Here is an 11866-nt window from a genome sequence, read left to right as displayed (position 1 = left end):
CTAACGGCAATTGTTCGAAATTGCTAGAAAATTAGCTCAACCGATTTTAATTAACATTGTTACGCACTAGCCTGAAAATGGCTGCAGGGATTCGCACTTTATCTGTTTTGGAATGCATTCTATGTCGTTCAATCTATTCAAAACTCAATTACGACGCGGTGAGCCATTCAATTTGACACAGCGAGAAAAACGAAACGAAAAAAACGCGCAGCAAGCTGAAATTGAGGAAGAAGAAGAGACTGCGTAACAACGAAGCAACACATGCTGCTCCTCCTGCTGCGGCTCCTGCTGCAGCTGCTGCAGCTGCTCCTGCTGCTCCTGCTGCTCCTGCTGCTGCTGCTCCAGCTTGTGCTATTGCTGTGGGTGTCATATGCTGTTCTTGGCTCTATGTCATGCCTGGTCATGGCGCTGGGGCCTAAAAGTATGCACCAGCTAAAATAACAAGCGCTCACACAGAGCGACTCCATGGGACGGACACAATACCTCTTCTTGTATTTCGGTCATGCATGAAATTTTTTACTTTCCACCCAGTTGGCCACTAGCTCGTTGCTCTTCCCTGTATTCATTTGCTGTTGCTTTCTTTCTGTTCTCCTTCTGTATTCGATACCCATTCGAAAGGGTCGTAAGGGTAGTACCAAATGTTACATGCAAGCTGTTAGCTTCTCTAAACAAGATGAAGTTGTGATCCAACAGAGCTTTAATTTTGAAATAATTTTACCTTTTGGATATATTTTTCCAAACTCAATTATATCTATTTATAAAGTTATATTGAGACAAACAGCAATAATAATAACAGGATATTTTCAGGTCGGTCACACTTGACAAGACATTGTTTCTTGTTTTTCTTTCTTATTTGACGGAAGTTTCCGTTTCTTTTTGTTTTTTTCTTGGTTTCTTTTTTCGCAGGCGTTTTTATTTTCAACGCATTGCTAGTACAGATGTTGTCATGGTTGTTGTTGTTGCTGTGCTATGCGTGTGTGTATGTGTCGTTGTTGATGTTACAGCTGCTAACGCTTTCAGTGTCGTATCTAAATCATATTGACTGCGGACTGCCCATGTAGGAAACTGTAGACCACAGCAATAGAGAGGCTTACCAATGGGCTTTATAATCCAAGGCGAGTCCCTCAAAATTGGATGGTTAATTGAAAATTTTGGTTAGGGAAACGATGTGCATAATGTAATACCAATTAAAATTTATAAATCTAGAACTCTGCCTGACTCGTTTCTATCTGTTCTATGTCTATATGCTATCTACTATCTGCTAGTATCTAGTATCTAGTATCTAGTATCTAGTATCTAGTATCTAGTATCTAGTATCTAGTATCTAGTATCTAGTATCTAGTATCTAGTATCTAGTATCTAGTATCTAGTATCTAGTATCTAGTATCTAGTATCTAGTATCTAGTATCTAGTATCTAGTATCTAGTATCTAGTATCCAGTATCCAGTATCTAGTATCTAGTATCTAGTATCTAGTATCTAGTATCTAGTATCTAGTATCTAGTATCTAGTATCTAGTATCTTGTATCTTGTATCTTGTATCTTGTATCTTGTATCTTGTATCTTGTATCTTGTATCTTGTATCTTGTATCTTGTATCTTGTATCTTGTATCTTGTATCTTGTATCTTGTATCTTGTATCTTGTATCTTGTATCTTGTATCTTGTATCTTGTATCTTGTATCTTGTATCTTGTATCTTGTATCTTGTATCTTGTATCTTGTATCTTGTATCTTGTATCTTGTATCTTGTATCTTGTATCTTGTATCTTGTATCTTGTATCTTGTATCTTGTATCTTGTATCTTGTATCTTGTATCTTGTATCTTGTATCTTGTATCTTGTATCTTGTATCTTGTATCTTGTATCTTGTATCTTGTATCTTGTATCTTGTATCTTGTATCTTGTATCTTGTATCTTGTATCTTGTATCTTGTATCTTGTATCTTGTATCTTGTATCTTGTATCTTGTATCTTGTATCTTGTATCTTGTATCTTGTATCTTGTATCTTGTATCTTGTATCTTGTATCTTGTATCTTGTATCTTGTATCTTGTATCTTGTATCTTGTATATTTTATCTTTTATCTTGTATGTGATGTCTTTAACTTGTTAGCTTGTATCCTGTAATCTTGTAATATTTATAAAGATCATACACACACACACGTATTTATATCACATAAGTAATCAGACTCTATATTCTATTAAAATTATTCAATTCAACGAAGAGCTCTAGCAATAATTGTATACTTGATATCTTCATTTCATCAACTGTAAAATTGTATTGAGATCCCTTGGCAAATTAGCTAAGATAATTATCTTAGTGGTTTTATGCTTCGCTGCAGCAGCTTTAAGCTGTCATGCGCAAGTTGGTTGCATCTGCAGCTCTTGGCTTAAAGCCTATCAAATTACATTTTGCCTTTTGTTATGGTCTCTTTCGGTGTCTGTCGTAGCCCATTTCGAATTGAAGCTGCTGCTGGATGTTGGCAACATTTAGTAATTTGTAATTTGCTCAGCCAACAGCAACACATTTGCCCTATTTCAGCTTCTCTCCTGGCCAATTTGCTATTTCTGCACGCATCTTGTTGCCATTTTGATAAGCCGTTCGGCTGTCCACATTTTGTGGGCCGATTGGGTGACAACTTTTGGACCAACTAGCCCAAAAGTGAATGCCGTGCTGCAGCTTTTGTAACTCAGGCAGGCGTATCAACGACTGGCAAGGTCATTTGTAACCTTAACTAAGCAGATTTGAAAGCCTCTACGCATATCAAATGTGGGCTGGTTCTTGCAAAGGGCGCTTCGGGCCAGCTTATTCTGCAGCGTGTATGCCGTGTGTATAAAATGGCCAATTGCTGTCAGGTAAGGCATCAGTAGCACAACGGGCCACACCAAGCCAACGAGTAGCAGCTTCTACAATCTACAAACTACAAACTAAGAGCAAAAAGCGGACAAATAGTCCTATACTAATCACGTCACCCAACATGAGACGGGTAAGTTAAAGAGGCGGGACTGGGCCATAAATTTTCGGCCAGTCGATCGCTTGCGGCGCGTTGTAAAACGCATTTGAGCAGTGACAGGCAATAAATCAGGATAAACGAAAACTCAAAAGGATAACACTCCCAAGCACATTAGGAAAATTTTTATGGACATTGTGCCTTGTGCAACGAAGCATTGAAGCATCCTTAACAGGTTTGATTTTTGTAAACAAAATATTTTTGGATTCGGGGTTGAGAAAGTTTTATAAGACCTTGGGTAAACAATTATGATGAGTTTGTGAATTTACTACTGTCTCAATATTTAATCAATATGCTCGCAAATGCCAAATAATCAGGCATAAAAATGAAAAAGTTTCCAGCAACAATCTGTCAATGAAATTTTAAGGGGACATCATCTTTTATTGAGGGTATAAAATATTGTTAAATAGTTATGCATGGCATCATTTGAGTAGGGAATAGGAAATGTATTTGTGAGCTCGTCATGTAGTGAACTTTATTCTTTGCATTTGCTTACAGAGCGGCCTGTTGATTGGCGTATGCCTACTGATCTGCAATGTGGCCAATGCATCTTTTCTGCGACCCATCGAGCTCAGCCAATTGACCAAGTCATCCAGTCTCCAGCAGCAGGAGCAGCAGCAGCAGCTGCGTGACCTGGACAATGATGACTCCAGTTTGGATGAGCCCACGACAATTTTGCCCAACTCTAGTGAGGATTACGATAGCCGGCCACAGTATACATTTGCCTACGATGTGCGCGACACGCTGACCGGCGATGAGAAGCGACAGGAGGAGAAACGTGACGGCGATTTGGTGAAGGGCCAATATTCGCTTGTCGAGCCCGATGGCACAAGGCGCATTGTGGACTACACAGCGGATGATGCCAGCGGCTTCAATGCTATCGTGTCAAAGCAACGCCTCGATGAGCGACTGAGCACAGCGCAAGCATCATCCTCGTCTTCATCCTCCTCCTCTGCCTCTACCTCATCGCGCTACAATAGTATTGAAGAGCTGCAGTCGCGCCTAACAGCTCAAACTATTGCTGAAGCTCAGGCTCTGGCCGAAGCGCAGCAACAATCGCAATTGCAATTGGAAGCAGAGGCACGAATCGAGTCTGAGAACCAAGCTCGTCTCCAGTCTCAGCAGCTCATGGAGCAGTTCCAACAGCAAGTGCAGCAAACCGCACAGCTGCGTCAACAGCAAGAGCAACAGCGTCTGCAGCAGGAGCAACAGCTGCGCGAGTTGCAGCGTCTGCAGGAGCAGAGAGAACGCGAGCAGAGGGAACGGGAACAGAGGGAACGCGAACAGAGGGAACGCGAGCAGAGGGAACGCGAGCAGAGGGAGCGCGCGCAGAGGGAGCGTGAACTGAGAGATCGTGAGCAGAGGGAACGTGAGCAGCGCGAACAGGAGCGTCGTCAGCAACAGGAGCGTCGCCTAAGCCAGAATCAAAATCAAAATCAGAATCGCCTGCTCGAACGTCTCAACAGCCAGCAACAGACTTTGCTGTTGCCCAACTCAAATCAGCTGCTGGGTCAAAGTGTCCAGGCCACCGTTGTCTCGCATCCCCCAACTTTGATCTCTCGCCTGCCAGCGATCAACTCAGGCAACTTGCTGCTGACCGGAGAACGTGACTTGGACGCCTGGCGCCAGCTGCCCAGCTCCCGCCTAAACATCGAGCGCAACGCGCAGTCCGTGATCTTGTCCCAGCCGTCCAGTGCCTCGGTGCAGGCTCAACTGATTGGCTCGCCTTTGCTGCTGAGCTCGGCGAATCTGAATGGATTGATTACTACGCGCCTCAATGGCAATGCAGCTCGTGCCGGCGCTGCCATCAGCTGGTCACAGGGACGTCGTCTCGACAATGAGCTGTGGCAGCAGCTGGATCGCCTCGAGGAGAACGACCTCCGCCGTGCCGACGAGCAGCGTCTGGAGAGCGAAGAGCTGCGTTCCATTAGCGCGGAGCGCAACAGCAATCGTCGGGCCAAGTGGTAGAAAAAAAACACCGCCCGAACCGACCCAAAGCCAAACTTCAGCTGAACTCAACGCCTCAACGACCTCAACGACCAACTGCAACGGAAACTCGATTATGTGTAGAACGTAAATCTTATATATAACTTGTGTTCTGATAGTCTTACGTGGGATATGGTTACTTTTACTATTCACTCTGATTTCCTTAACACACAATCAATCCAATCAAGCTCAAGTTTTCTGCATATCTATCCCTAACTCTAGCCATAAGTTGAATTGTTTTTTTGTATAACTTTTTTAGTTAGCTGCATTATCAAACTTACTAAAAAAAACAAAGAAAAACAATATAGATAATAAAATAACGCACTGCGTACGAAGAAACGACGTATAATGTGACTTTACTGAGTTGAAAGTGCAATAGCAACAGGTCCCTTATGCTATCCTTGGCCAGTTGACTCCTTTCATGGACTTTTGACACTTTGCCTTGCCAAAGTTTACCCAGCTATCCAGCAGTTCACGTGTGTGTTTCGTTGCCCATACGCCCAGCACAACATTTCTAGAGCTGAGCAAGTGCCAACAAGTTTTTTTGATAACAACATTGTAAGCTTAGTTATACGACGAACAGTGTTCAAGCAAAGTTGATCTATATGCAGAGAACATGAAGTTTACGCAACACACTTAAAAATAATCTCAGCTACGAAGGTTCGGGGTGGTTGAAGGAGACAACTTGTTAATGGCATCACTGTAAAAACAATCAAAAAATAAATCAACTTTGTACAGCATATAAAAGCTTCAGAATTGTTTAAATCACTGAGTTTATTTTTAAAGTAAAACGTGGCTAGAGACGAATGTTACAATATTGTCTTGTAATAGTCAAGAGAGAAATTAAAATTATATTTTCCACAAAGTATTTTTTAAACATTTATTTTTATTTATTTATTTATTTATTTTATTTTATTTTTTTCGTTTTTACTGTAGTCAAATAGTTTAAAGTTTCAGCTGAACACAAAAGTTGAGAGATTGCGTTAGCTTGATACGTGCTTGGTAGGCCACACAAAGGCTGCAAGGTAAGGAGATATTTATTAAAACTTTAGCCTAACTATCCGTATAGTCGCTTAAAGGCAGCCGATCTTTGGCTAACATTGCTGTTGCTGTTGGGCTGCCAGCTGTTCGCCAGGGGTCCACTTGATAAGAATCACTTAAAAGTTCATCAGGGGAGGAACTGCAGGCGCCTGTGGGAAGCTCCCCCTGCGTTGCCTGCTTACAATTGGCTGACAGCTCATGGAAAACTGTACGAAGCGATTTTTTTTTTTCAGTTAGCTGCAAGTGTCAGTGTCACACTCACGTGAATTACTCACACACGCGCACACACAGCGCACAAGGTCCAACAGATTGTAAAGCCAAAGCGAACTGTTAGGACTACTCTTGACTTTGTCTTTTCCTCTACTTTTGGTGGACGACTGTTGACCTGCTCGCGTTATTCGGATCAGCGGTTTATCTTCCAATTACGTCTGAATGTATGAAAACCAAAGAAGTCAAGAACCTAAGAACTGGAAGAATTGGATTAATTTAGTGATAATATTAAAAATTATATTCCGATCTAGAAGAATCAATCTATAGCCCAAAAACTAATATTTAATTGTACAATATTTATAAAATCTACCCACGGCAGCCTAACTTTGACAGCTTCTTTGATTTTAAATTAAACAAAAATAAAAATAAAAATATTTATTTTAAGTGACATTTAATATCGCAATATATTAATATTACTGTAGGTCTATCCGCGATTGCTCCATCTATTGGAATATTACAGCTAGCTACTTTCCGAACCAGCAATAAATTGACCCAGCTGTAATACTTTAGCAAAGACACTCAACCAAAACGGTTGCTGTATATAGCTCGAGCTGGCAAAAGTTAGCAAAGTCACTCACCATTAAAAACTAAGCTGGAACAATTCAAACTTGTTAATTGCGCGTATACTTAAAACTTAATTTTCGTTCGAAAATACTAATAAAAAACAAATACTAATGATGCTTACAAACTCTAATGAGAGAGGTGTGAAGTGACAAAGAAAATTATTAAGACCAAATAGTGTATAGACATTAGAAAATCCTAATCAAAGGTAACGTTGCTCAATATTTCTATGTACTTATTCATATATATTCCAATTCGTAAAGGAAATACTTTGTTTTCTAAACGAAAAGATGTTCAGATTTTTGATAGCACCACATTCATTACGTTTTCTATGCCGCAGGTCTTCGAGGAATGAACTCAATCATATGCGCAAACAAAGCAACAAACCCTCAAATACACCACGCCCACCTAAAGATCCGCCTGATGAAGGCTATGAGCCGCAATGCGTTGCACATGATGGGATTGAAGTGCCCGAGTTCATAAAGCCGAAGGCCTACCGGCAATTTTGTGGACCTGACGAACCTCTTGGCCCTGGAGCGGGCCTCAATAAGAAGTACAAAAACGGCCATTACTTCGGCTACCATCGCTTCAGCTTTGTGGAGCTGCAGAATCAGTCGGTGGGCTTGCGAGACGAGCGTCGCGCATGTGGCGGTGCCCCAGTGCCAACAGAGGAGGATGTGGATGACGAAAAGCGGGACGACAATTTAGAGTCAATGAAGGAACAGGAGAAGAAATGCGAAGAGCAGCTTGCCACTCAGGCGAAAGAGAAGAAAGTGGCTAGCAAAAAGGCTAAAGAGAAGAAGCTGGAAAAAATGTGCGAATTGCGGCGCCAGAAGGAGAAAGTAGCCAAATCAATTGATAAAGAAATCAGTATTGTGTTATCCGATTGTGAAGATAAGCTTGACAACAATTCGTGTAAGTCATTCGACTGCCAAGAAATGGTCAAAGCAGCTGTGGAGAAGGCCAGGAAGAATGCGAGCAAAAAAGACTCGGATAAAAAGAAAGACGCAAAGGAAGCAGACAAAAAATCTGACGATAAGTCAAAATGTGAAACAGATAAAGGCGACAAGAAGCCATAAGCATAGACCATCTACCCAAGAACACAACCAACTAACTAGCAAAGACACGGACACAGAAAACATCGCTGCAGTAGCACACTAGGTGGGAGTCTTTGCTGTACGGGTACAGCTGTGTCACAAACCCCTAGCATGTACATAAATGCAAGCAACTGCTCTCGAACTGTGGCAGTCAAATAAAATGTGATTATTTGGCCCTTGACTTTATGCCTTCTTCTGCTCTTCAAAATTTGACTTGTTAATAAATAGTAGAATTTTTACATTCAATCAATTGATATGCCATAACGGAAACAAGCCAACGGGGTTGCTGCACAATTTCAGGGACAAGCTAAACTCTCGCTCGACCTGCGGATGTGTGTATGTATGTATATGTACACACATACATATGTAGAAATGAGCACTCTGAGCTCGTCATCTGCTCGGTCATTCATTTCGCATGCAATGAGTTTCTGAATTGATCTCGATGAACCGATTGCGAGAGTCATCACATGTTATTTTTATTTTTTTTTTTTTTTAGCTTGCTAATTAGATGGAAATCCCCCAAAGTGGAAAATCAAAAACAGTGAGAGAGAGAGAGAGGAGATGGGAAAGAGAGAGAACTTTGAAGTGAATATTACAAAGGTGGTATGGTATGCTGTTTTCTGATAGGAGTATGATATAAATAATATTATATGCGTTTCATAGCAGCGACAAGTCTGAGTTTACTGTAATATCTATCTCAAGCCTATAGCTAGAAATTTTACAAATTTGCCTCCAGTCGCTATTTAGCTCCATTGAGTGTATAGTAAAACAGATGAAGCTATATCTTCTAAAACTAAAAATCACACATCCGATCAATTCGTTTTAAATAACAATATAATTATCATTAATCTTTAATCATAATAACCTTCGAATGAAAGGTTAACTTTGAAGTTAAACTTTGAATGCCTGTTTTGCATAATTCAACCGGCCTGAGCCTGGGCCTTAGCCTAGCCTGAGCCCGAGGCTTCTTCCTCCTCTTATTGTCTTATTATTGGCTTATGGGTAAAAGAGTTAACAAGAGTGCACCAAACCAAATAGAAGCGAGCAGTTGGCTAATATGACACGCCTCGTTTTGAAGGTATTTAAGCTGAAAATTGTTTAAAAAATATTTGCATAGTTCCGTCCACAGACGCAGTCGGAGTTGAAGTCTCAAGTCTGCCAATACTGATCTTAGCCAGCTGCATTGATGCGTCTAAAACGTTCGCTCAAAATGTTTACACAGAGTCCATAAATGTTGTCCCACTCTTGCTCAGATTATGTGCTTCTCTCTCTCTCTCTCTCTCTCTCTCTCTCTCTCCTTTGTCTCTCGCTAGCCGGCATGTAAATGCCTCTAATTTTGGGAAGAACGACAACTTGTCTTTTGTCATGGCCCATGGATGTCTTGGCTTTGTAATTCTTGCTGTTGTTGTTGCTGCTGCTGCTGCTGATGTAGCTAAGACTCTGTGCCTCATCATCATTTGCAAAGGAGCTGGACTGCTGGCGGCAGGTTTGCCAGCAGCAGCTGCCGCACTTGGCATCTACAGCAACGGCAACGGCAACTGCAACTGCAACTGCATCAGCAACTGCAACAGTTTAGCTGCGCTTTATTTGTGCAGCTTTTAGCTACGTTGAAGAATTTCTTATTGTTTTTATTTGCCGCCTCGTAATCGAGGCTCATAGATCAACAAAACGAAGCGTGCTATTCCCTGTCTCTATCTTTGTCTCTCTCTCTCTCTCTCTCTCTCTCTCTCTCTCTCTCTCTCTGATTCGCTCTCTGGATATCTTGCTATAATTTACATAATTTAGCCAAGACGTCAATCAAAGTGCGACCCGCCGTTGACTGTGTGAACTGCCGCAATTCTCATGGCAAATGGCGCCGCATTCCAGCAAAGAGGAAAATCTCTCAACGCACAGCTGCGTCCCCGCCAGAAGTGCCACCCACGCAAGAACCCAGCGGTCAGGCCGTGTTATGGACAAATCTGGAGCGCGTTTCCAAATGGCCAACAGCTCTGCAATTGCCTCATTTCCCACAGTCTTAAGCTCGGTTTTTTTTCTTTCTTTCTGTTTTTGGTTTGATTACAAGTTTTCTTTTGCTGTATCTCGGCCCATGGGCCATTCAAATTGTGCAGCTCATTTTCGCAACTGATTAAAGGCAATTTTCTAAATTTCCATGGCATATTGTGACACTAACAACAGGCAGCCAACATTTGGCTCGCAATTCGGGCTGTCGTCATTTAATGGCCTTACTCCGAGCAGCAACAAATAAACTCCGTGCATTTGTAGCCGCAGTCAGCCCAGTTCACAGTCATCGCCCAGCTGTGTATAGCCAGTTGGGAGGAAAATTGATCAGTTGTTAAATTGATTCGCTTGATATGCCCGCATCTTTTCGAAATCAAAGAAAGCAAAAGATTCAAATCTTATATTGGCTATACATTCTAGTTTAGTTAACCAATTCAACATAGATTCTATCAATCTCATCAATATCAATATCAATATCTATTTGCTCCTTGTTCAGTAAACTGCAGAATTGATTATCGACGGTTTAATTGCTATTCCATGTTTAGAAGTGATCAACTTTTTTCAAATTTAGTTCTCAAATATGCAAAATTGAAGTATAACAATGAAACGAGCATAGGGTATACTTAGCTTTGCTACTATTTATAATAATAAAAGGGCAATAGGGCACTTTTAGCTTTAGCTAAAATTAGTGCAAATCAAGTACTCTGTGCCTTCGCTCACAATTGATATGTTAGTTAATTCATTGTTAAAGGTGTCTCATGTATTATGGCGATTGGCTGGCAAACAGGAAACGCTGCTACCTGCACTTCCGAGATCATCCGAGCGGAACGCGTATGTCTCTGGAGCTAGTGTTGTTGGAGGACAAGTGCAGAGCTCTCGTCATCAAAGAGCTCGTGCAGGAATTCGCTCGTAAGCCGTGTGTGAGCTCTGCAATAAGAATTTGCAAGAAAATATATGCATGGATTCATTGAAGCGTCCAGTGGACAAACTTGAGACCCAGATAGTCGCCCTAGACACCCTCGAGTCGGGCACCGTCTTCTGTCTTGTGGCTTGCAACGCCAGCAACCCTGCAGCAACTGCAGCTCCCATGATACTGCGCTCTCACACAGATGCGGGTATTTTAGTAATGCGCTGTAATTTGTTCGTCTCTTGGCAACTTGTTGACGAACTGCGCCTCATTCAGTTGGCATACTTAGTACAAAAAGGAAAAAAGTTAATTATCTTTTTTTTCTTCTGGTCTCTCTCCCTCTCTCTCGCTCTCTCTCTCTCTCTCTCACTTGACTTTTTCTTTCTTTTTTGTAGCTGCTGCGCTGGGCTATTATCCATGGTTCGGGCCTAGCTATGGTACTTTCTGTTCTTCTCTCACTCCCAGCTCTTGCGGCTGCTTTTTTTATCCAGTCTTCGCTGCTGCCGCCACCGTTCCATCCGCTCGCTTTAGTTGAAGTTCATTGAACTATTAATTGTAGCAATGCCTCTGTCCATCAGCGGGCAGTGTGAAAGGTGATTTTTCAAGGCTGACACGTCCGGCGCTCCAAAAGGTTCCCAAGACCCCAAACAAACGCTGTAAAGTTCTTGAAGTTTTAGAGTTCTTTCAAATTATTTCTTTTTCTATTTTTTTCAGTTTTGCTCTCTCTTAAATTTACAATCGGTATTTAAGAATTAGACCTCAACAGTCCAGGTGTTAATGATCGTAGGCAACAAAAACAATAATTCATTTCCCACAATGAACGCTGAGCTTATCACGACAAAGCAGCTAACCAATTTATTGCAGCTTGAGCCTGTTACCAACTGACAAAAAACTGGCCACTGTTTGTTTCATATCACGCACGTAGAATACAAAAAAAAAAAAAAAAAAAAAAAACACACACACACACACACACACACACACGAATAAACCCGTTTACAAG

General features: G+C 41.5%; 2 protein-coding genes across 2 annotated transcripts; both read left to right on the top strand.

Annotated features, from left to right (window-relative positions):
- Positions 1 to 2583: 2583 nt before the first annotated feature.
- Positions 2584 to 5334, top strand: LOC6577029 (trichohyalin). Its single transcript, XM_015165467.3, has 2 exons — positions 2584 to 2982; positions 3505 to 5334. The coding sequence occupies exons 1-2, from the start codon at positions 2974 to 2976 to the stop codon at positions 4972 to 4974; spliced, it is 1479 nt and encodes a 492-aa protein (XP_015020953.3). The 5' UTR covers positions 2584 to 2973; the 3' UTR covers positions 4975 to 5334.
- Positions 5335 to 7094: 1760 nt separating this feature from the next.
- Positions 7095 to 8207, top strand: LOC6577027. The gene has a single exon (XM_002002966.4). It carries the CDS (start codon positions 7155 to 7157, stop codon positions 7941 to 7943), a length of 789 nt encoding a protein of 262 aa, XP_002003002.2. The 5' UTR covers positions 7095 to 7154; the 3' UTR covers positions 7944 to 8207.
- Positions 8208 to 11866: the final 3659 nt, after the last annotated feature.

Source organism: Drosophila mojavensis, unplaced genomic scaffold, assembly GCF_018153725.1.
Source record: "Drosophila mojavensis isolate 15081-1352.22 unplaced genomic scaffold, ASM1815372v1 contig_36, whole genome shotgun sequence".
NCBI lineage: Eukaryota > Metazoa > Arthropoda > Insecta > Diptera > Drosophilidae > Drosophila > Drosophila mojavensis.
Note: the sequence above shows the minus strand (reverse complement) of the source record. Positions and strands in the feature narration are given on the sequence as shown.